The 24425-nt window shown below is 33.0% G+C and overlaps 1 protein-coding gene and 3 pseudogenes across 1 annotated transcript; 3 read left to right on the top strand and 1 right to left on the bottom strand.

Annotated features, from left to right (window-relative positions):
• The first annotated feature begins 2965 nt into the window (after positions 1–2965).
• Positions 2966–3910, top strand: LOC134477573 (olfactory receptor 52E4-like). The gene has a single exon (XM_063255667.1). It carries the CDS (start codon positions 2966–2968, stop codon positions 3908–3910), a length of 945 nt encoding a protein of 314 aa, XP_063111737.1.
• An 8468-nt stretch (positions 3911–12378) lies between these two features.
• On the top strand, positions 12379–13329 carry LOC100732644 (olfactory receptor 52E4-like; annotated as a pseudogene).
• A 6363-nt stretch (positions 13330–19692) lies between these two features.
• LOC100715864 (protein FRG1-like) lies at positions 19693–20512 on the bottom strand (annotated as a pseudogene).
• Positions 20513–21921: 1409 nt separating this feature from the next.
• On the top strand, positions 21922–22958 carry LOC100716144 (olfactory receptor 52A1-like; annotated as a pseudogene).
• The last annotated feature ends 1467 nt before the right edge of the window (positions 22959–24425 follow it).

The following is a 24425-nucleotide window of genomic DNA, read 5'->3' as shown; positions in this document are numbered from 1 at the left end:
ACCCAGTTGAAAACGTGGGCACCTGCATATGCACACCACTATGCCAATATAGAATCTTTTGTCTACCTTACCACACTCACTTACGTTCCTTCGTAAGAAAACCTTGAGTTAGTCTCTGGCAGCCATTCACCTGGCACGCTGAATTCATAATTATATTTTATGTTCTACAACTTAACATAACTATAATAATGTAGTAACTATGTTTTGTTAACTAGTAGCAATCATTAACTCAGAACAATGATTTTGGATTCTTTTTGTATTTATATATTAGTCAATTAAGCCATCTCTTTTAATGAATAAATACGTTATATAAACATTCTGAATTTCAAAATCTGTTCACTTATTGATGATGATTTGTGTGGTTGCTACTTTGGAGTAATTATGAGTAAACCAGTTACGAATATAGCTGTACAAATCTTTAGGTTGACATGTGTTTTTCTTTCCCTTGAGTAAGTGACTGGCATTCAGTTGATTGACTTGATGTAATAATAAATGTCGAAGAAACCATCATATTTTGCCAAAATGTTAATTTTTATTTCACATTGTTTGCAAAAGAATCCTATGCTCAATCACCTTGACAAAATTTGGCATTATAGGTTTTATGTTTTAGTCATTGCAGGGGCTGGGTAATGGTATGTCACTAATTGTTCAATATAACTTACTTATAACTAATAATGTTATAAATTTTAGCATAATTCATATATTTCATTTTCCCAGTTCATTTAAGCCTTTTTCTTTTACTGTTTGTATATTTGTCTTATATACACACTTAGATATACTTATATATAATTATACACACACATATATATTATATAAATATAATATTATATAAATATAATATATATGTGTGTGCATACACACATTCTTGATGAAAATTCTATTTTCATAAAAAGTGATTTTTAAAATTTCCTCCCATATGTATCTTCTAATTTCCCTTCTTAATAATAATTTTTAAAACTTATAAGACATAATAAATTATTTTATTTATTAAATCTCAATTTTTTCAAATGATGCAAAAAATTATGAAAGTATTATAGTTTAATGTTTCAAAATCTTGTTATATATCAGTGATGCCATTATTATTTTGTATGGACTGTAATGTTAAAATTAGGTTTCTCTTTGAAGTACGCATTGTTTCACTTCCTGACCTTTAGGATTGACTGCCCTATCTTTACTTGATCATTATACTGGTCACGTTATAAAACTTATTAAATTAATATCTAAAATGAAATAAATAAAATTAAGTATGTCTTTATACAGATCTATTTTTAAAATCTACTTTTCTGGAATTGCATAGAAATAATCTGTTTTTGTACTTCAGTTTTAAGAGTATGTAATAATTTAATATATAATCCCCTATATACAAATTATTCTAAATTATTTATACTAAACTTATCACTATTTCAAAATATGCTTAAATTTACTGGTATCAACAATCATTTTATAAATATATTACCAAAGTTGGGTATAGTTAACATTCTAATATATTTCAGTCTTTCAAATGGATATGATATGTGTATGTACATGTGTGTGTGTGCACATGTATATATTGGATGAGTATATATACACTATCACAATTTGTACTTTCTCTATGAGGTCCTATAATTTAAAGGTGTACTATTAACCACGTTCAAGTTATATTGCATCATAAATTACATCACTTAATTTCATCAAGTTTTAATTTTTTGATAAAACTATATGAAAATTGTTTTTATTTTAGATACCTAATTGAAATGCTAAATGGTTAGTTTTGAATGTATCAGTTCATGCTACTCATAAACAGCAAAGATTATTATTATTATGAACTGATGTCTTTTTATTTTTTCTCATGTCAAACATGTGAGAAATTTCAGTAAAATGTCAAATAAAATGAACACTAATTGATATTGCTTCCTCCTCATCCTATGGGGGAAAATATCACCGTTTAACAACTGAATATATTTTTGCTATTTTTTTTATTTTAAAAAAAGATTAAGGTAAAAGAGGACATAACAACATAGGTCAGAACAGAACATTTAAGCAACATAGTGTTTCACCACAAGACAATCTGACATAACAGTAGCTACTACCATAGTGCCTCTTTCCTTGAAATGTTTGAGTATACCTTCATACAATATAGTATCAAACATAACAAGACAGTATAAAACCATTCATGAGAATGAAAGTATTACAGGGTATTCAGAAACAACTAACAGAAAACTAAAACAGTTCAATATTATATTAGCTGCATTTGTGATTATCAAAGATTTTATATTTACTTAAATATTTTAAAGTCATTTTCAAAATATCATAATTGGTTGCTTTGTTATTAAATATTTTCTGCTTCTATTGAAATTGTTTTGCACTATTTGATTTTAATGTAAAAGGCAAAGTTTTTATTGTCAAAAATACTGACCATTAATTCATCAACCAAAGCATGAAGAAGTCTCATCCGTACAAAGATATGAACAGAATGTTAGGTGGGCAGGGAAAGAGAGCAGTGGCTCATGGGAGGAGGGACATGAGAGAAGTACAGCATTAGCATTGCACACCTGGACCATAAACCCCCTGAATTATTTCTGTTCCCAATCCTAATCTTTTCTAATTGCATAACACTCGAGTGTTTTCCTTAAATGTCTCCTCAATTCAATACCCAAGGTAAGGTGAGTCTAGTTACTGGAGAGGTTTGCCTTACGTAATAGATATTAGCAAAAAAAAAAAAAAAAAAAAAAAAAAAAAATGTAAAGAGAACCATAAACCATTACCAGCAGAAAACACGGTTTCTAACTTCCACAGTCTTCCTTTAATAATAGTCAATATTTGAGCATCTCACTTAATGTTCACTAATTTTCTTATTCTATTGTACTGGGAATTTAACTGACTTTGATTATACATAATGATATCTCACTACCATATATTCAATTGTGTTTCCTCTGAAATACTAAAGAAGACAGCAGAGTATCTTCCAAGACTTCCCAGCAGGATCATGGCCTCTGTGAATGACACAGCCTCAGCAATGCATCCCTCTGCCTTCCTTCTGCTGGGTATTCCAGGTCTAGAATCTTTCCATATCTGGATTGCCTTCCCTTTCTTTGTTGTCTATCTGATAGCACTTGTGGGAAATTTCACAATCTTACATGTTATCAAGACTGAGCAGAGTCTTCATCAGCCCATGTTTTACTTTCTTGCTCTTCTCTCTTTTATTGATCTGGGCCTCTCCACTTCTACCATCCCCAAGATGCTAGGCATCTTCTGGTTCAACCTCAAGAAGATCAGTTTTGAAGCCTGCCTCACCCAAATGTTCTTTGTCCACACCTACAGTGTTATGGAATCAGATGTGCTCTTGGCCATGGCAATTGATCGCTTTGTGGCCATCTGTTACCCCCTGAGATATACCAATATTCTTACCAATAAGATGGTGGCCATTATGGCCTCTGTTGTAGTGGGCAGATCAGTCCTCCTCGTGATTCCCTTCTGTCCTCTTCTGAAACGACTGCCCTTTTGTGGACACTATATCATCCCTCACACCTACTGTGAACACATGGGCATCGCTCGTCTGGCCTGTTCTAGCATAAGGGTCAACATCATCTATGGTTTATTCGCCATTGTAACAGTCATGTCCGACTTAATTCTTATTGCACTCTCTTATGTTCTGATCCTCCAAGCTGTTTTCCGCCTCCCTTCCAGGGATGCCAGAAGCAAAGCACTCAACACATGTGTTTCACATGTCTGTGTCATGTTAGTGTTTTACACCCCATCACTTTTCTCTTTCATGACACACAGGTTTGGTAGAAATGTTCCTGGTCACATTCACATCCTTCTGGCCAATCTGTATGTGGTTGTCCCTCCTTTTTTAAATCCAGTTATTTATGGGGTCAGGACAAAACAAATTCGTGGAGGAGTTGTGAAAATATTTGTAAAGAAAGAGTAACTCAAATTTATTAAAAAAATATATACAAATTGTTTGAGGCTATGTTTCAATTTATACTCATTTCTGGTCACTAAAAATGATCTTGGTAAAGGACCATACAAAAATTAATTTACACATTATTAAAATGTATATACCTATAAATTCATACCTAGAATTTCTTAATCTAATTTCTATTTTGACAATGATGTCCTAACAACAGTAGAATTTTTTTTTATTTGTAGGATATCTAGGAACATTTTTCTGATATATAATTCTTCAAGCTTTGATCTGTGAGTTAGTATTTTCTAATTGTGATATTCAACTACCTGTTAGCCAACATTACTTATACTACGTGATAATCCATCCTTTCATAAAGATTTGTATGTACCAGGTATTATTCCTTCCTCGTTTTTGTCTTTCAGACTTTCAAACTCTTTCCTTGTTACCAGATCTACACTGGCACCAGACCCAGAAGCAGATATTATATGAAAAGAATGTTAGATATTAAATTTCTTCTAAAGATTGAGAGAGCTTATGAGAATTGAATACATTAATTAGATAATATGATCAGTAGAAGTGTTGAGGACACAAATATATGGTTAATTATGGCATTTGAAAATCAATCAAATATTTTCTCACATATCAAATTATATGTTCACATATGATAAAATCAGTTATCAAACCTAAAATTTTGAGGAAGAGAGGGAGCAACTACCTCAGCCAGGTTAAAAACATGTTTCTTCACACTTCCTATACTTACAGAATTTTGTAATCATCATCAAAATTAATTTCAGAATATAGTGTCACATTAATGAATCTTTCATTGTCTTTTTTCTATCTTTCATTACCAATTTCTCAGGCTGTTCCCTGAGATTTTCTTTTCGATGAACCACCATATTCACCACATTCTTGTATCCAGATTCAAGAGTATTTTACCTGAACCATATTGCAAAGTTTCCAATACTCTGTAAATATTTTTCTAATACTGGAAACCAATCGTAGTGACATACATAATTAACTGAAAGTGGTTACTTTTCTCTGATTGCTAAGACAAAATACCAGACACCCAAAATTAAGGAAGGAAATGTTTATTTAGCTCATGTTTATAGTGGTTTCAGTCCATAATCGGCTGGCTCCAAGGCAGGCTGCTGTGCCAGAGGGCAACAATTCATAGTAGTAGGAAGACATCAAAAGCAGCAAGAGACAAAGGGAGGGCGTCAGAGAAGACTCTTTTTGAGTTAGGGTGGGTGTAGCAATCAGAGCCATAATCCCAGCGTAATCGGAGCATGAATCAATCACAAAGTTTAGAAGCTTGCCCCCTGACTGCATGATCTGTTAAGGGTACACTGAGGTTCAAACTATATATTTACAAATGTTATAAATTGTTGTGAAAGAGCTTCTCTGTTAAAAACATTTTCTAAAATAAAGTTCTTAAAATGTTTTCATCCTCTTTATAAATACCATTTTTAAGTCTTACATTCATATAATTTTGTTTCTTGCCACACTGTATAACATGAAAAAATGTACTACTCTTTGGTAACTAGTAATGGGACCATGCTGTTGTTCTCTGTGTCGTCACCTATATTTTAATATTGAAACTTTTATTGGAATATGACAGTGGTACATAATAATTATAGTCATTTTGATGAATTCGCGAATTTACATATAGCATCTTAATCACTTGTGCTTCCCCCTCCACTCTGGGCCCTCTACTCCCACCCATAGATTCCCTTCCAATCGCAAGGTCTACCTCATATTTCCGGTTATTTCTCTTATATTTTACTGTTTCTCTTTCATTTTGCTATTTGAATTATTTGTATATTGTGTTTCTCACATAAGAAAGAACATATAATTTTTAACTTTCTGATATTTGTAGTTTAGCAACGTAGTCTCAAATTGATTCCACTTTCTTAAAAATGACTCAAGATTATACTTCTTTATGTCTTACTAGTTATCTCTCTCAGTATCTATCTGTATCTATCTTTCTATCAATTCCTTTATTCATTCGTCTGCTGATAGAAAAATCTGCTTCCAAAGAGTAGTTATTTTGAATTGCACAGCCATAAACAGGAGCATAGAGATGTCAGTGTGATAAATTAACTAAGTCTATGGAGAGACACCCAGAAGAGATGCAATCTGGTCAAATGAAATTTCTATTTATAATTTATTTCCATATAGATTTCCAAGTGGCTGCACCAGTTTACATTCACACCAGCATTGTAGAAGAGTTTTCTCCTACCCCGCAGCCTCACAAGCATTTCTCATTGAATTCTTGACCACAGCCATTCTGTATGGAATAAGATAAAATCTCAGTTTGGTATTCATGATGATGGGATGTTGCCAGAAGATTGAAACACATTTGTTTGCATTGTAATGAAAGTTTTCATCCCTAACACAATTTCTGCTAACCTCTTCTACTGCAGATATTTAGTGAGGGCAATTTCATTCCAACTGTGAAATAAAATGTTTAATAACTTGCAACAAATATGAAAATTAAAGAGAAATAATAATATTATGAATGAGAGAAAAATCACCTTTGTCTCTCTCTGTCTTGCTCTGTCTCTATGTCTTTGTCTGTCTGTATCTCTCTCTCTCTCTTTCTCTCTCTCTCTCTGTCTCTCTCTGTCTCTCTTTCTCTCTCTCGTGCGTGTGTGTGTGTGTGTGTGTATTCAATGCACAATTTTTGACTAGGCTCTTTCCAACTCTATAAAGAAAATAAATGAAAAACATGTACTTCAATTACCTGATCCATGATAGAAGGTCCACTGTAATATGGAGAATGTGTACATAAAAATAGCTTCAAACAACAGAGGTCACTGTGTAGCTGTGACCAGGGAACATGTCTAACATCAGGAAAACTCTCTTGCACCTAAATGCACTAACATTTGACTTCTTCCTTCCCCATGACTCTATCACCATATAAAGGAGATTTCTGTTTAAATAATAAAATGGTATAAAAGCTGGTGATAAAGATGAATCTCATAAACAGTTTGGGTTCTCATGAAATAAAGTATCCAAGGGTTCCTGGTTTGCTAGATGTAGGTTTCAACCAACAGGCTTTAAGTGTGTGACTGAAATCCTCAGAGAATCTCAGTCTCTGAGCAGATGGACCTGAGACACTTTCTCTGGGGAGCTGCCTCCTCTTCATAAAGGAGTCTTTTAGGAGAGGCACATATGCCTGGTTATTCAGCAGGTAGGCCAGCCTGACACTGCAAGACAAGGTAGGACACTGCCCAGTGAAAGGAAGCCCAGGTCATATTTTATAACTTTGACTTTTTTTTTTTTTTCCACAAAGACTCAGAGAAGAGCAAATCAGGGCAGCCAAATGCAGGAGACTTTCAGAAAGCCACATCAGATATTCTTTTTGTTTCACTTTGTTTTTTGTCTTTTTCCTTTTTATTGGTACCAGGGATTTAAGTTATGACTGCCTGCATGCAAGGCAGGTGCTTATGCTGCTGAGCTAAATCCCCAGCCCCCACATCAGATATTCTTAAAGACATACCTATGTGCAAAATGCTAAGCTCCCTGTGGTTTATCTACCATCATGGAGAGGGAGCACCCAAGTCCCCACTGAGTTGGCAGCATACCTGCAGAAATGAGCATGAATAACCATCTTTTGAGAACCATTTGTAGTCCTCAGTGAGTTCTTGAAAAGAGCTGCTGATTCTTGTGAGATGGGAGGCCTAGAAATGCCCCTTGCTGTTTGGGCTGGTAAGTAGGGATACCAGTATTTGTCATACTTAAGTATTGATTTGTGTTCAAGAATCAGAGCGATTTTTGTTTTGTTTTTAATTTAAGTGACTAAAATTTGAGATACAGTGTTCCACTAGCCTCAGACTGAATGGATGGTAGCCAGTCCATATTTTTGTTGCTAGAGTAAAATATATATTTTCTATACTATTAATAACATGTTGGGTTTTTTAAAAAGTATAATACAATGACAACCCAAGAAAAATAATAATGAGAAATTATTTAAGGAGACAGTATTGTCAACACATTTTACTAGGTACCTCATAATAGCAGCACACTTTTTGGATTTGATAGAGCCATGTAAGTTTGATTTTATTACTATCTCAGCCTCTACAGATAAATAAAATAAAACTCAGGGAACCATTTATCTAAGCTCATTTTAAGTGGAACCATGAAGACATGAACAGGATTTCCAGGTTCTAAATTCCCTAAACCGTAAGTGAACTAATTTCTTATCAATCACATTAGAAAAAAAAAAAAAAAGATGCACTTTAGCTAAGGAAAGGTACATTTATATTGCACTGAGTGGATATCATTTAGCAAATGTTCCTCATACTGCTATGAGCATTGTATTTATCATAGTAGTATGCTGTTGCAGTGTGTTTGAAACTATATTAATCATGCAGGCTTCACATAAGTTCAAGTTCTTAAAACTAATGAAAAAGACAGTGAAATGATACTGGGAATGGAGGCTAGCTCGTTGGTTAGTTCCACTTCAACCCATGGAGAGAAATCCCAGGATTGCAAAGCTGAGATCCTGTGCTTCTAAATCTATTTAGCTTGAACAGAATGAATATAATTATGTGCTACTGGTGTTGGCTTTGAAGCATATATCTAACAGTTTATGATGGCTAAAGATACCAAATATGTGTAAGCTCAGAATTACAGTCACCAGAATGGAAATATCAAAACAGGTAGTTGTTTCCTGGTGATGGAAGTATCATAGATACAGGGTAAAACAATGTTCAGAGGTACAAATAAGAAAGAAAATATCAAGAGTAAAGGTAAAAAGGGCTGGGGATTTAGCTCAGCGGCATAAGCACCTGCCTTGCAAGCAGGCAGTCGTGAGTTCAATCCCCGGTACCGATAAAAATAAAAAAGACAAAAAAAAAAAAAAAAAAAAAAAAAGAGTAAAGGTAAAAATTTAAAAGGTAATGTAAAGGTTAAAAGTAAAGGTATTTTATTTAAATCACTGTAGAATGAGATGTAATCAAAAATATATCAATATTAAAAATTGTAAAAATGTAGTAGAGTACAATACATAGTGTTATTAAATATCCAAATTTTTTCTTCACATCTTGCACACTTATCTGATCATTCTAATCACTTTCTGAAGCAGTTTTTGAAGCCATTGAATGAGTCTTTTTATGGAATATGAGCCAAATGTGGTGAACACTCTGCTTCCAAGCACTACTAAATGGAAAACAGTCTTATGAAAGCAGTGTGGCATGCTCTCACCCACCGTATTCTCTGGATAACAATGTTTAACTTCCAGCTCTTCTCCAAAGTCAAAATGGCGATGAAGAGGAAAGATTTTTTAATTAAGTTAAGACCACTAGGCAATCAGGAGAACATAAACAAAGACATTCAAAAGAAGCCAAAATTGCTTCAGAAAGTTGTAAGAACAGTAGCAGTAATGTGTTCCAAGGGAAGGGGAATATTTTGAAGAGGATTAATGGAAATATGTCCTTAACTTATTTTTAATTCAACATTTACTGTATTTTTATCAAATATATATTTATTGTTAACTAGAGTTCCTTGTTTCTGTGCTTCTAACACTAGTATAAAAGTCTGAAATTCAATCTTAATTTTTTTTTTCATTTGAATAAATCTGTATTCTATTCAAATAAAATATTCTGTATAAAACAAGCTCTAAAATTGATTATCTTATCAAGTTATGTTTTATATTATGTAATTTCACTTCTTTTGTTTAAATTTATGCTTTATACCCTTTTATTATGGAGCATTTGAAACACACAAAGTAAAAGGAAAATCACAAACTGTAACACTAGTGTCAACAACTACAAACTTTCTTGCCTTTTCCCACGTTTCAGTTTTCTTTTATGAGAATATTTACATATATTTAATGTATAAATCTGATCTTTACACAGTTGAGAAATGTGCACCTATATATTCTACACCACTATGTCGACCTGGAATCTTTTGTCTACCATACCACAGTCGCTTATGTTCCTTCCTAGCAAACCTTGAATTAATCTGTGGCAGCCATTCACCTGGCACTTTGAATTCATAATTATATTTTATCCTCTAGAACTTAATATAAATATAATAATGTAGTAACTATGTTTGGTCAACTAGTAGCAATCATTAATTCAGAACAATGATTTTGAATTCATTTGTGTATTTATATTTTAACCAATTAAGTCATTTCTTTTAATGAATAAATATATGTTACATAAACATTCTGAATTTAAAATCTGTTCACTTTCTGATGGCTGTGCGGTTGCTTCTTTGGAGTAATTATGAATAAACCTGTTATGAATATAGTTGCATAAATCTTTTGGTGGACATCTGTTTTTCTTTCCCTTGAGTAAGCCACTAGCATTCAACTGACCTAAGGACTTGGTGTATTAATAAATGTAGAAGAAACCATTACATTTGGCCAAAATGTCAATATTTTTATTTCACATTGTTTGGAACAGAATCCTGCACTTAATAATCTTGCCGAAGTTTGAGACTATAGGCTTCTTAATTTTAGTCACTGTAGTGGCTATGTAATGGTATGTCACAAATTGTGTAACATATCTTACTGATACCTGACGATTTTACAAATTTTAAAATAATTTATATATTTCATTTACCCAGGGTCTTTAAAACTCTTATTTCCCTATTTGTATGTTTCTCTTATATTTTATTTATAAGCATACATATATGTATATATACACATATATGTTCTTGATGTAAATTCTATTCTTATAAATAGTGATTTTGACTATTTTCTCCCATGTGTATCTTCTAATTTTCCTTCTTAATAGTAATTTTTAAAATTAATAAGAGTAATAAATTATTTTTTATCCTTATGCCTTAATGATCACTTTTTTCAAATGTTACCAAAAATTATTAAGATACTAAGTGTTTAATGTTTTAAACGCTTGATCCAAATCATTGGTGTAATTATTATGTTCTGTGTACTGTAAAGTAAAATTAGGTTTCTTTTTGAAATTTACATAGGTTCACTGTCTGACTTTTAGAACTGACTGTCCTATCATTATGTGATCACTAAGCAAGTCAATTTATTAAACATCAAGTTAAATATCTAAACATGAAAAATGAAATTAACTATGTACATTTATTGTTATGTTATTATCAATTTTTTTCAGAATTGTGTAGAAATAACCTGATTTTTACTTCAGTTTTATAAATTTAAAATAATTAATATCTAATCCCTACATTTCAATTCTTCTAATGAATTTATGATGAACTTATGACTATTTCAAAATATGTCCAACTTTATTGCTATCAGCTGACATTATTATAAATATATTAATCAAACTGGGGTTAATTAACATCCTAATATATTTCAGTCTTTCAAGTAAATATGGTTTGTGTATGTAAATATGAATGTATAAACATGTATATATTGGATGAGTATATCTATACTAGCACAATTTTTAATTTATGAGGTTCTAAAATTTAAATACATACTGCTAAGCACTTTAAATTTTATTGTGTCATAAATTACATTGTTAAATTTCATCAAATCTTAACTTTTTGATAATATTATATAACAATAATTGTTTCTTTTGTCTACCGAAAAGATATGCTAACTGGTTAGTTCGAAATATTTGCAAAAGTTCATGCTACTCATAAATAGAAAAAATTATTTTTATTCTGATCTGACCTCTTATTTCTTTTTTCTTCATATACCAAACTTGTTAAAAATTTCTGTAAAATGTTAAATACAGTTAATACTAATTGGTATTACCACCTCATTCTCCCTTGTGTGGAGGAAAATATCAGTGCTTGACGATTCAATATTATATTATCTGCATTTGTGTTTATCAAACCAAGAAATTTTATTTTTATCTACACTACTTAAAGTCATTTTCATGATATCATACTTGAATACTTAATTTTATTAAATATTTTTCTGCCTCTATTGAAATTGTTTTGCATTGTTTGATTATATTGAAAAAGGTAAATTTTTTATTTTCAAAAAAATTCTGACAATTGCTTCTTCAACCAAAGCATGAAGTCTCATCAATAGAAAAATATGAACATAATGTTAGCTGGGCAGAGAAAGAGAGCAGTGACTCATGGGAGAAGGGACGTGAGAGAAGTACTGCATTTAGATTGCACAGCTTTTGGATTATAAATTCCCTAAATTCTTCCGGTTCCCGCTCCTAATCCTTTCTAATTGCATAACACTCAAGAGAGTTTTCTATAAATGTCTCCTCAACTCAATATCCAAGGTAAGATGAATTTAGTTACTGGAGAGGTTTGCTTTACTTAATGGATATTAACAAAAAATGACCTAAAGAGATCCATGAATCATTATCACCAGAAAATATGGTTTCTATCTTTCCGTTTTCACTATTAAATAATCAACTTTTGAGCATCTCAGTTAATATTTACTAATTTTCTTCTTTTATTGTACTGGGGATTTAACTGACATGTGAATAGGCATAGTGATATCCCACTACCATACATTTGCTTGTGTCTCCTCAGAAATGCTGAAGAAGACAAGAGAGTATCATCCAAGACTTCCCAGGAGCATCATGGCCTCTGTGAATGACACATTGTCAGTGTTGTATCCCTCTGCTTTCCTTCTGCTGGGTGTCCCAGGTCTGGAAACTTTCCATACCTGGATTGCCTTCCCTTTCTTTGTTGTCTATCTGATAGCACTTGTGGGAAATTTCACAATCTTACATGTAATCAAGACTGAGCAGAATCTTCATCAGCCCATGTTTTACTTTCTTGCTCTTTTCTCTTTTATTGATCTGGGCCTCTCCACTTCTACCATCCCCAAGATGTTAGGCATCTTCGGGTTCAACCTCAGAGAGATCAGCTTTGAAGGCTGCATCATCTAAATGTTCTTTATCGACACCTACACTGGTATGGAATCAGTAATGCTTGTGGCCATGGCAATTGACCGCTCTGTAGCCATCTGTTACCCCCTGAGATATACCAGTATTCTTACCAATAAAATGGCAGCCATTATGGCCTCTGTTGTAGTGGGCAGACCAGTCCTCCTCGTGATTCCCTTCTGTCCTCTTCTGAAACGACTTCCCTTTTGTGGACACTATTTCATCCCTCACACCTACTGTGAACACATGGGCATCGCTCGTCTGGCCTGTGCCAGCAGAAGGGTCAACATCATCTATGGTTTATTCGCCATTGCAGCACTCATCATAGATTTAATCCTTATTGCACTTTCTTATGTTCAGCTCTTCCAAGCTGTGTCCTGCCTCCCTTCCAGGGACGCCAGAAGCAAAGCACTCAGCACATGCATTTCACATGTCTGTCTCATCCTAGCTTTTTACACCCCACTTTTTACACTTTTCTCCTTCATGACACTCAGATTCGGTAGAAATGTTCCTCATTGTTTTCACGTCATTCTGGCCAATCTGTATGTGGTTGTTCCTCCTTGTTTAAATCCAGTTATTTATGGGGTCAAGACTAAGCAAATTCCTCAAGGAGTTGTGAAAATATTTCTAAAAAAAGAGTAACTCAAATTCACTGAAAAAAATCCAAATTAGTTGAAACTGTTCTTCGACTTACATACTTCTCTGATGGCCTAAAGTGCCGTTGGTAAGTGTGCATACAAAATTACTTTAGACTTTTTTAAAATATATATTCGTATCTATATATTCATACCCCATGTTCCTTAATGTAATTTTTGCTTTAACAATGATGTCTTTGTAACAATAGTAAACAATATTTGTTTGGTAAACAAATATTTTTGTGACATAGTTCTTTAAGTTTTCACCTATGAATCTGTATTTTCTAATTCTGATACTCAACTATTGGCCAGCCATCCTTTTGTTATGTGATAATGCATGGCTTCACACAGATTCATAGGTACCACGTGTTATTCATTCCTCATTTCTGTCTCCCAAACTTATTCCTTGTTGCCAGCTCTTCACTGGCACCAAATCCAGAGGGAGGTATTATATGAACTGAAAATTAGATATTATTTTTCTTTATAAAGTTTGAGAGAATTTAAGACCATATAAATTTATAATATAATCACAAGAAATGCTTAGGTCAAAAATAAATGGTTATTTATGGCATTTGAAAATTGATCAAATATTTTCTCACAGTATCAAATGAAATTCTGACATACGATAAAATTTAGTTATCAAATCTACTAAAATGTGCAGTAACAGAGACACAGAGTTGCTCTCTGAGTCAAGCCACCTGTGTTTTAATATTTAAACTTTTATTGGCATGTGACTGTGAAGCATAATAATCAGGCTCATTTGAATAAGTAATGATTTACATATGGCATCTTAATCATTTGTGTCTCCCCCTCCCATCTAGGGAGTAGGAGGCCCTTCTACTCCCATCCCTCAATCCCTCTCCAATCACCTCAAGATCTACTTCACGTTTTCTGTTATCTCTTTTATTTTGCTGTTTAAATTACTTATATTTTGTAATTTTCTCATAAGAGAAAACACTTAATTTTAAACTTCCTTATTTAATATAACTATATGATCTCAACTTGTATCTATGTTCCTATTAATGGTTCAACTTTATACTTATTGATCCTTAGTAATCTCTCTTTCAGTTTCTATCTACCTATCATCTATCTATCTATCTATCTATCTATCTATCTATCTATCTATCCCTCTACTCCTTTAGTCATTTATCTGCTTTTAGGTAGACAGGCTGATTCCAAAAGGCAGTATTTTGAATTCTGCTTCTATAAACCTGAGCATGCAGATGTGAATGTGATACATTAAGAAGGTCTTTGGGGAGATACCCTTAAGAAATGAAGCTGGGTCAAATAAAATTTCTAATTTAGGTTTTTTTCCGTATTAACTTCCAAGTGGTTGTACTAATTTATAATCACAGCAAAAATTATAGAAATCTCCTCTCCCAATCCACAGCCTCATAAATGTTTCTTATTGTCTGAATTTCTGATCACAGGCATTCTATATGGAATAAGAAAAATCTCAGCTTTGTTTTCAAATTTGGGGTTTTGTGAGAGGATTGAAACTCATTTGTTTCCATTGCAATCAAAGTTTTCTTCCCTAGTGTACACATTAATTTCTGCTAATTTCTTCTAGTGCATACACTTCTAGTGAGGACAAATTTCATTCCAACTGGAAAAACAGAAAGAGAAATGACTTACATACAACAAATATCTAAATGGAAGTAATAATTGCACGAATGAGAGAAAAACACCTCTCTATTTCTCTCTCTCTCTCTCTCTCTCTCTCTCTCTGTGTGTGTGTGTGTGTGTGTGTGTGTGTGTGTGTGTGTGTGTGCGTGCTCATATATCAAATACACAATTTTTAAATTCAGCTCTTTCCAAATTTATAGGGAAAAGAAATGAAGAATGTATACTTCAAATACCTGAACCATGATAGAGTGTCCATTGTCATATACAGAATGTATTCATGAAAGATCCTTTCAAACAAATCAGGCCATTCTGTAGGTGTGACCAGGGAGCATGTCTGACGTCAGGAAACTTCACTTGCTACTAGAGCACATTATCAAGCATTTGGCTTCTTCCTGCCCTCATGGCTCCCTCACCATTTACAGAAGGTTGCCTTTTTAATGATATCAACCTAGACTCAGATAATGCCTTTAGTCAAAGCAATGCATGGCTTTATATGTAGACACAGAATTTTTGGAGATCACTAAATGGACTCTGTACATGGATTATAACTAGAAAGTACAGAAAAGTTTCAAAGTGATAGAAGGAAAAAGGAATCAATTCTGATATATCTCTGATCCAAGGAGATGTACACAATGTCTCTAGCTTAAGTAATTATAATTACTGTTAAATCTGCTTCCTTTCTACAACATTTTCCTATTAAACTCATACGTCAAACAAATTACACATCAATTTTAACAAAATGAAAATATGACTACATTGAATCTCTGTTAATGGTCTATAGCCTTGCAAAGGTTGTCTCTTCTATATAGAATAAAGTTAATGACATATTAAAAATAGTACCAATGCTATATATATATATATATATATATATATATATATATATATATAATCTCAAGTCATGAACTTAAATCATTCGTTTGTTCCATGATTCTGGGGAAGATGGTACAGTCTTAATCATTGCTCAATATGGAGTTTGTAAAGGGAAGCAAAACTTTTCTGGATGCTTCAGATAATGATCCAAATTTTTGGTGAAAAGAATCATTTGTGAACCAAGTTATTTTATATATTTATCATGTACACATACATGTTTACATATATATATATATACATATATATAAAATATGTATATTTACATATATAAAAATGCATACATAATATAATTCCATTTTACTGTTAGTTTTCAAAAACTGCTCTACACTTAAAATGCATATCTTTTTGCAGACTCACAAGTTTTTTTTTCGTTTGAGCAAATAGCAAACCGTGGAACTACTGGCCAAAAAGTAGCTATATGGGCTTTTTTGTATGAAATATTTGAGTGGAGAAAAAGATGAAAATATATTAATGTAATAATATGTGAAAAAATAATATTGATCTAAAAGTTGCCCCTGAAATTTAATTATACAATAGGTTAAATCGGAGCCTCTAGAATGTTTTGGGAAGGAGAGGCAATATTTTGTTAATCACATTTGTGTGTACATATGGTATGAATGAGGGAGATGAGTAGTTCCCAGAAAGTGTAGGTGACTGATAAGACTTGAGTTTGAGGGATTAAGTGAAATGGATTTTAAAAAACCCTAGCATTAATAACTTTGTGAATAATTTGACAAGAAAAAAAAAGAAAATGCAATCAAGAAAACCATAGATAATACTTGAAAATATTTTATTCTCTTCTCTCTGAGTTAAGTAAATTTTGGTAACCTAAGAACTAATGGTAGTGATCTAACAAAAACCTGGTGAGTTTAAGAAAACTTGTCCCTGAAAACGATGCATTTAAATTTTATTCAGAAGTAAAATTGGGAGGTAGGTTCCTTCTCAGTGGAAGCAAGATTTTCTACTAGGTGGAAATCACTTGTGGTTCAGACCGTGGCATGTTAGAAAAATAAATAAACCTGAAATTTTTGGAAACAGGGTAACATTTATTATGTAACAGTAATACTATTAGCAACATTAGTATTCATAAGAATCTCTCTTTGTTCATTCATACTTTTTCATATGACAATTTTCAGAATAAGTATTTTCATTGCCCTATTACAAAAAATCATATATTTATTTTAAAATAAAAAATATAACAGAGCTTCAAAACAGGTTACTAGGAGGGTTACAATAATTAACACTTTGTGTATTGTTCTTGGTAGTACTATTTCACAGTCCAAAATATAGGCATGATATCTTGTCCAAACAATATTAATGCAAACCTTTCTGTTCAATGAACTAAGAAAAACTGGCTATATGACTATTGTTAAGTATCTTGTGTATAAATACATTTTTCATTTTCCTCTTCTTGCTTTCCTCTTTAAATTAATTCATTCTCACTTTTAATAACATTCAGAAAGGGCTTGCTCTGAGTGTGACTGAAGACCAGGTATTTCCTAATTCTTAACCTGGGACACTCCTTTTTTGTGAAAATTGGAAACCTTCTGCTCTGTTTTACAGGGCTCAGATCTCCCAGTAAAAAAAAAGCCTGTGTTCAGGAGGATGAGACACTAGGGACATTGAAAAGATACTGAGGCTACGAGATCAGCCCAACCTTTATATACAGTAGTGATATTGATATATGCATTCACTGAGAATTTTGGGTGAAAACAAATTGAAACAATTAATCTGTTCATGCACCAGGTCAGTGCTCAGGTCCCCAGGTAACTTTCTGCTTCTAAACTGTGTAACTGCATTGATGGCAGGTGTTTTAGGAAAAATTAATAGAAAAGGAATTTTAAATCTAGCTTTACTCAATGCATTCTTTAAAAATACTTTTCCCCTATATTTATAATTGTGTTTTTTAATCAAAGAAGAAGTAACCAGTCATGGTGGTACATGTCTGTAATTCCAGCACACTGGGAAAATCACACATTCAACCTTCGCCAGGGCTAGTCAGCAACATGGAAGAAAGACTATGTCTCTAAATAGAAATAGAAATAGTCACTGGAAAGGCCATGGGTTCCATCCCAGTACTGAAAATCAAAATTATGAGGAGATAAATTAGGGGATAAACTTCCACTATTTTATAGGTATTTAGTTAACATCTTCCTGTATCTCAGGTTGCCAGGTAGTTGATGGTACAGGCAAGATTCTCCAGCTCTCTAGATCCTAGTTAATTGAATTCCAATTAATATATTGATGTTTTTGAAAGTAAAAAGATGTAATATAGAGGCAACCTATTCTTACTTTCTCTGTAAATACAGGGGATGTTAGAGTTGTATAGATAGCAGGGAAAAGACAAAGGAGTCATATTTTTGAAGGACTTAATGTCTGATCTATTTGTCCAGCAGAGCATCCTTTCCTGCTTCAGGCAAAATGTGCACCAGGCTCCTCATTTGTTATTGTTTCATTTTATAAAATCATAGTTTTTTTTTCTTTTTCTAGCTACCAGTAGGAATGAGACAACACATTCTGTGATACCAGATATTTTTAAAAAACCAAGATCATCAAGCTTATAGCTTCTTGTTCCTTAAAAGAAATGACTGGCATAAACACCTGCCTTGCAAGCAGGCGGTCATGAGTTCGATCCTCAGTACCAATACAATGAAAAAGACTAAAAAAAAAAAAAAAAAAAAAAAAAGATATGACTTTAACGAAACCATTTTTAAGTTAAACCATTAAATTTCAATATGCACTAAACCAAAAAAGATAATTATTATAAAACTTTTTCTTAAGCAATTCAACTATTTTTATTTGCAAAAAATTCTTGAAACTATTATGTCACATTCTTAATTCAACTTTAATCTTTTCATGAGTGCTTGGAAAAAGTGGCAATCTTAGATGTAAAAATGCTGGAGGAAATCTATTTGCCCTGGAATACCCAGTCACATGGAGTACTCTTCATTTCTATCATTAAGTTTTCATTTTTTTTGTGGTTATTTTTTTCCTTCCACTAAAATTCCACAGCCTGTTTCTATTTGGGGAAAATAGCAAAATTTTCATAAGTTTACATATCAGGTTATCCAAAGCATCACATGCATTAAGTATATAAATCATTGTGGACCTTGTCCTATGAAATACAATATTGGTGTAAGTGAGGCCAGTGTCTTTATAATGCAGATGAATAGGCCCTGGATAAGGATTATATATAAAATAAATGGTAAATGAATGTCAAGAAATAGTTCTTGCCATCTTTCTGATTTTTAACTAATGACTTTAAATAATTGTTAAACAACAGGCAAGTAACTAGTAAAGTATTATAAAATATTTCATAGGTAGCACGATATCAATTTATAGCTTTAAACTTAGGAATTACTGAATAACATTTTAGCTTAAGATATATATTTCCTTTTCACTTTCTATAATTTCTAGAAAATCACAGCATAATTATTATAAATATTTTCAACCTACTTCCCTATTTCTCCCATGCTACACACCTAAATGCTGTATCTAAGTATCAAAGAAAATGGTTTTTAACAACCATTATTCCTTAACCCATTGTATGACTGTTTTGACCACAGTTTATTGTATTACTGTAACAACAACAACAACAACAACAACAAAATTCAGTGGTCCTGCTTCGCTTTTCTTCATATAAGAATCATTACACAGAACATTTTAAGGTTGCTAAATTCTTAAAAGTGTCCTTTCCATCAATAAAAATGCACTTTATGTAAAAATGAAACTAGAGCTTGCCAGACACTTTTCAAGAAATTTCCATCTAGAGAAAAACAGAAACAGAGGTTTTCACTACTATTGGTACAGTGTTGCTTTTTCTTTTTTCTAGGCTGAAGAGCTATGACCAGATTAGCACCAATATTTTTTTTTCTTTTTTGTATAAAGCACTATCACTGAATATTTTATGAAAAGAAAGATTACATAGAAACAAAATTCCTGGTCATTTGCAATATCTTTCATCTTGTCTCTCCTGGCAGATGTGTCTCATCCACCTTTCCATGCCTTTTAACGAATTTTACTGTCTTTTTGCTGATTTTGAATTCATGATCTTGGAAATTCTGAATTTTTTTTTTTACATGGTTGATTCCACACTGTTTTGCTTTCCTTTGTCTTCTGGGGTGTCATCTTTTTCTTGGTTTCCCTTTCAGCTCAGGTTCTAATCTTTATCATTTCTTCTTCTCTTGCTGTTTTCCTTTTTTGCTTCTTTATTGCCTGTTTCATTGCATCTAATAAAGCAAATATATGAGGTCAATAAGGCCATTTTCCCATCTTGAAACTCTGGTTCCCGCTGATCGCTTGTTTCAAAGGCTTCTGAATGTCCAACAAGAAGTCTATCTGAATTGATACCAAGATATTTCTATAGCCAGATTTCAGGGAAGTTGTAGAATGAGACAGTTTGGCAGCAGTAAACTTCTCTGGAGGACTAAGACTTTCATCAACTTCTCTATGGGTGCGGCCAGTTTAAAAAGCCCTTTGGTAAGTGCTTGGACATAAGTTCCTTTATTCATTTCAATGGCGATAGTTGCTGAAATATCACTGCTGTTGGCTACTGTCTGCAGTATTCCAACAGTATCAAGTTGAGTTTTTCACCTTTTCTTTTTTTTTTTTCCCTCTCTGTTTTTCTTCTTACTTTTGGCTTTTATTCCCTTGAGCATATGTTTGGTGGACTTTATGTATGAATATTCAGCCATGATTCTGATGAAATTTCTAAACAAAGGTGGGAGCTGGCTGAGGATAAAAATATCTAGAGTAGAGCAAATATATTGGTGGGGAAGAAACAAATGTGAATCTGAAGAAATCACTCCACAAGACCAAGAGATTCCCCCTGTTTCAGATAACAGGAGCCCCCACAGCACCAATTCTACTTCCTCCAGAAAAAAATTCTTTACTGGAGAGACAGGAGTCAGTGTTAGGTGAGAGAGATATTGAAGAAAAGTTATAAATGGTTTCAAGAATTGTAGAATGACAAACAAAACGGAGACTAAAGGGAAAAATGCTCTGTTGAATGAATTTATATTGCTCTAAAAAGAACATGGATATTCTATTCAAAGAGTCTTCAATATGCAAATGATAGATGATTGCTCATTGTATACAATAATTGCATAGAGAGTGTAGGAGCACCAGGATGCAAGCTAAGATGTGCCACAGAGCCCAAGCCCAAAGAGTATAGTGACCCTCGTGGTAAGTACAAACTAGCCAGTGTCTGCATTTGATTGTACACTGTACTTCCTTAAATTGTCCATTTTTCATCAATTTTATACCTCTGTATTCTTTTTAATTCATAAACTCAGGTGGAAACAGCTATGTCATCTACATTATTTTATTACACACAGCATAACTACTCAAAGGCCCAAAATTTACGCTGAGAGCCAGCTCTCATAGCTCTCTACTGGAAAGCTATGTTCTTTCAGTCTCCTCTGAAAGTGATACTACATGATTTGAAAATAGAGGATTATTCATATTTTGATGGATGAGTGAGTGAATAAATAAGATGAACAAGTTTTTCTCTATCAAATTCCTTTGGAGAATATAAAAGTGACTGCTTGCAGGAGAAGCGTGCCTACACAGTGAGGCTGAGTGGTATTACATTGTGAGTCATCAAGACTTACATAAAAACTGCTAAGTGTGACAAAATGTGTTTATCTCTAGAATGGGAAAGAGGTGACACATCTAAAGGGAGTATTCTAGATACATTGATCTAGAAGTCAGACAAGATGTAAATATCAATACTGTCAGCGACTTTAGCAAGAGTCATATGGGAGCCTAGTGTGATTACATGGGAGGATGAGACAGAAGCACGCTTGGGTAACTTATTAATTTAATGAGACATCTAAAAAGACCTCAAAATGAAGCTCACTTGGAGGACTGGAGATAGAGAGAGATAGAGACACAGTGACATAGAGACACAGAGAGAAAGACAGAGACAGAGACACAAAGAGAGACAGAGAAAGCCAAGAGAGATGATTCAGGTACTGCCAAAATTTTACCTTCTCCTATCATAACATGTATTGTGAGACTTCATGAGACTATGATCCAACTAACACAGCAAGCACTGCACTGTACACAATGTAGTTCATGGAATCATAAACAAAGCAATTGAATGACACTAAAGAATGAGACCTTGTCATCATCCATTCATATTTTTTTCTACAGGCATCACAATCAACTACAGAAAGACAAAACACTAACCTTTATAAAATCTATGACCATGTCTTATGTGAATCTGAAAATTGTAAACTTAATTGGGATTCTAGCACTAGAGCACATACAATTTTGAATTGGGTTCCTTTTCTGTGCTGTGTGCATAGTCTCACTTTTGGGAAAGATCATTTTGCTGATCATCATCCCTGTAGAACACAGTCTGCACCAGCCTATGTACATCTTCCTGGCTGTGCTAACAGACACTGACATTGGACTCCATGCAGCCATTGCTCCCAAGATGTTTGCCATCTTCTAGTCCCACTCTTGTTCTATGGCCTTTGATGCTTGCCTAGCCCAGCTGTTCTTTATCCACACTTTGCAGTGCATAGAGTCTGGAATTCTATTGGCCATGGCCTTTGACCACTACATTGACATCTGTGACCCTCTGAGACACACGTCCATCCTCACACCTTCCATCCTGGGGCATATGATGGGAGTGATCCGAGCTGTCCTGCTGGTTGTTCTGCTTCCCATTCTCATCAAAAGGCTGCATGTGTTCCACTCTGTGCACATCGCCCACTGCTACTGTGAGTACATGGCTGTGGTCAAGCTGGCTGCAGAAGACGTCCGAATCAACAAGATATGTGATCTTCTTGTGGGATTCAGCATTCTGGGGTTTGACATGATTTTTATCTTCGTATCTCATACCCTGCATTTTCAGCCTGTTTTTCGTCTCCATCAGAAGGAAGCAAGGCTCAAAGCATTTAATACTGCACAGCTCATATTTTTGTTTTTCTTGAATTTTACATTCTTGCCTTCTTTTCATTCTTTAGTCATAGTTTTGGACATGTTGTTCCTTCAATGCACATTCTTATGTCTATCATCTACCTGCTGCTGCCACCTGCTCTGATCCCTATTGTCTATGGGGTAAAAAATATGGTAATTCGTAACCATGTGGCGCAGATTTTTCTTTTGGATCATGGGTCCCTGCAGTGATCTGTTGAATATTCTTGATCAAAAAGAAGACCATATTATTTTTAAGGACTGTAACATTATGCAGGGTATGTGCTATGCTATTTTGTGTCAAAATTCTGGAATATAAGAACATTTATTTACAAATTTGTCGCTCTGTGGCTATAAAGAGACTAGTAGCAATACCGAATGAGTCAGAATTCTTTATTTTCTCTTTCCTTTTTGTTAATTGATTTATTATATTTCTACATGTTGATTTAAAATACTTTGTATTAATTTTTAAACTAATTTTGGACTATGTATATTTTCATTTATGAATTAACTTTAAGGACTGATTTTGCCGCACCTCATTTTATTGCTACGTTTTCATTCTTGTTTAATTAAAACTGAGGTCAGTGTTCCTTATGAAATCTGATCTATCTCATGAAGTACCAAGATATGTGGTACCATATTCGAAAATGCTTAAGGTTTTTGGTAAATATTATTATTAATTTAAATTTAAGTTCATTGGTTTAAGTGAATACTTTCAATGTATTTATACCTTCATTATGATAGGATCTGCCTTTTGTTGAATTATAACATTTCCCTTACGTTTATTTGAAATAACTATGTATTATTTACAATTGTATTCTGCTGCTTTCTACGTAAGTATATATAAAGCAATGAGCAGTTTGTTTATACCTTAAGAAATAAAGGAAAGAATAGCAAAGGTAGTTCATAAATGTGTGGCCCATATTTTTCTTCCGAATTGTGAAACCCAGCAGTGATCTGTCAAATATTCATGTTCATGAAGAGAATCACATTATTTTCTAGAGTTGTGATAATTTGAATTCTGCATGGTTTATGGTTGGAGTTTCAAATCATCATGTTGGAACTTAAAGGCATTTCTAAAATGATGTTTACATAAATAGTATTTGGATGAAGAATGACATTTTTTCTAATAAAATTCACTTGTAAACTACATTCCCTTTAAACTTTTTTTCCATTTAACTTGTAATTCCTTTTACTTAAAGGGAGTTGAGTTATTGATTATCAAACTACTTCTCAACTGATTGACTGATTGAGATATGTATTACTGTATTTCTAAAGGTTTAAGGATTTTATAAACTTCCTATTATTAATTTTGAATTTATTTTTGTTACTATCAAGTCATACTTTTAGAAGTTTAAAGGTTTGAATAAAATTATGGCTTACTTTTGACCAATTATACCATCATTTCTTCATGTTCTTAAAATTAATGTGCATTATTTATTGGTGTATTCTGGTATGTACACACATATATATGACAGAGCGGTCTTGTTTATACCTCAAGAACAGCAAATTATAAATAAATGAATTGTAATATACAAATAAATAAAAACCTGATAACGGTAGTTACTGTATAGGAGTCAATGAAATATACGACAAGTTATCAGGTGAAAGAAAAAGAAAATGAGAAAGAACAGCATAAAAATTGGCATAAAATTATTTATAGAAGCAAATGTGTTTAGT

This window comes from Cavia porcellus, unplaced genomic scaffold (assembly GCF_034190915.1).
Source record: "Cavia porcellus strain 051 isolate PalLab524CR breed Dunkin Hartley unplaced genomic scaffold, mCavPor4.1 scaffold_9, whole genome shotgun sequence".
Taxonomy (NCBI): domain Eukaryota; kingdom Metazoa; phylum Chordata; class Mammalia; order Rodentia; family Caviidae; genus Cavia; species Cavia porcellus.
This window is presented reverse-complemented; position numbering and strand designations above follow the sequence as displayed.

What these genes read in the sequence shown, in the direction of transcription:
- LOC134477573 (XM_063255667.1), top strand. Translation starts at nt 2,966, where the DNA reads ATGGCCTCTGTGAATGACACAGCCTCAGCAATGCATCCCTCTGCCTTC.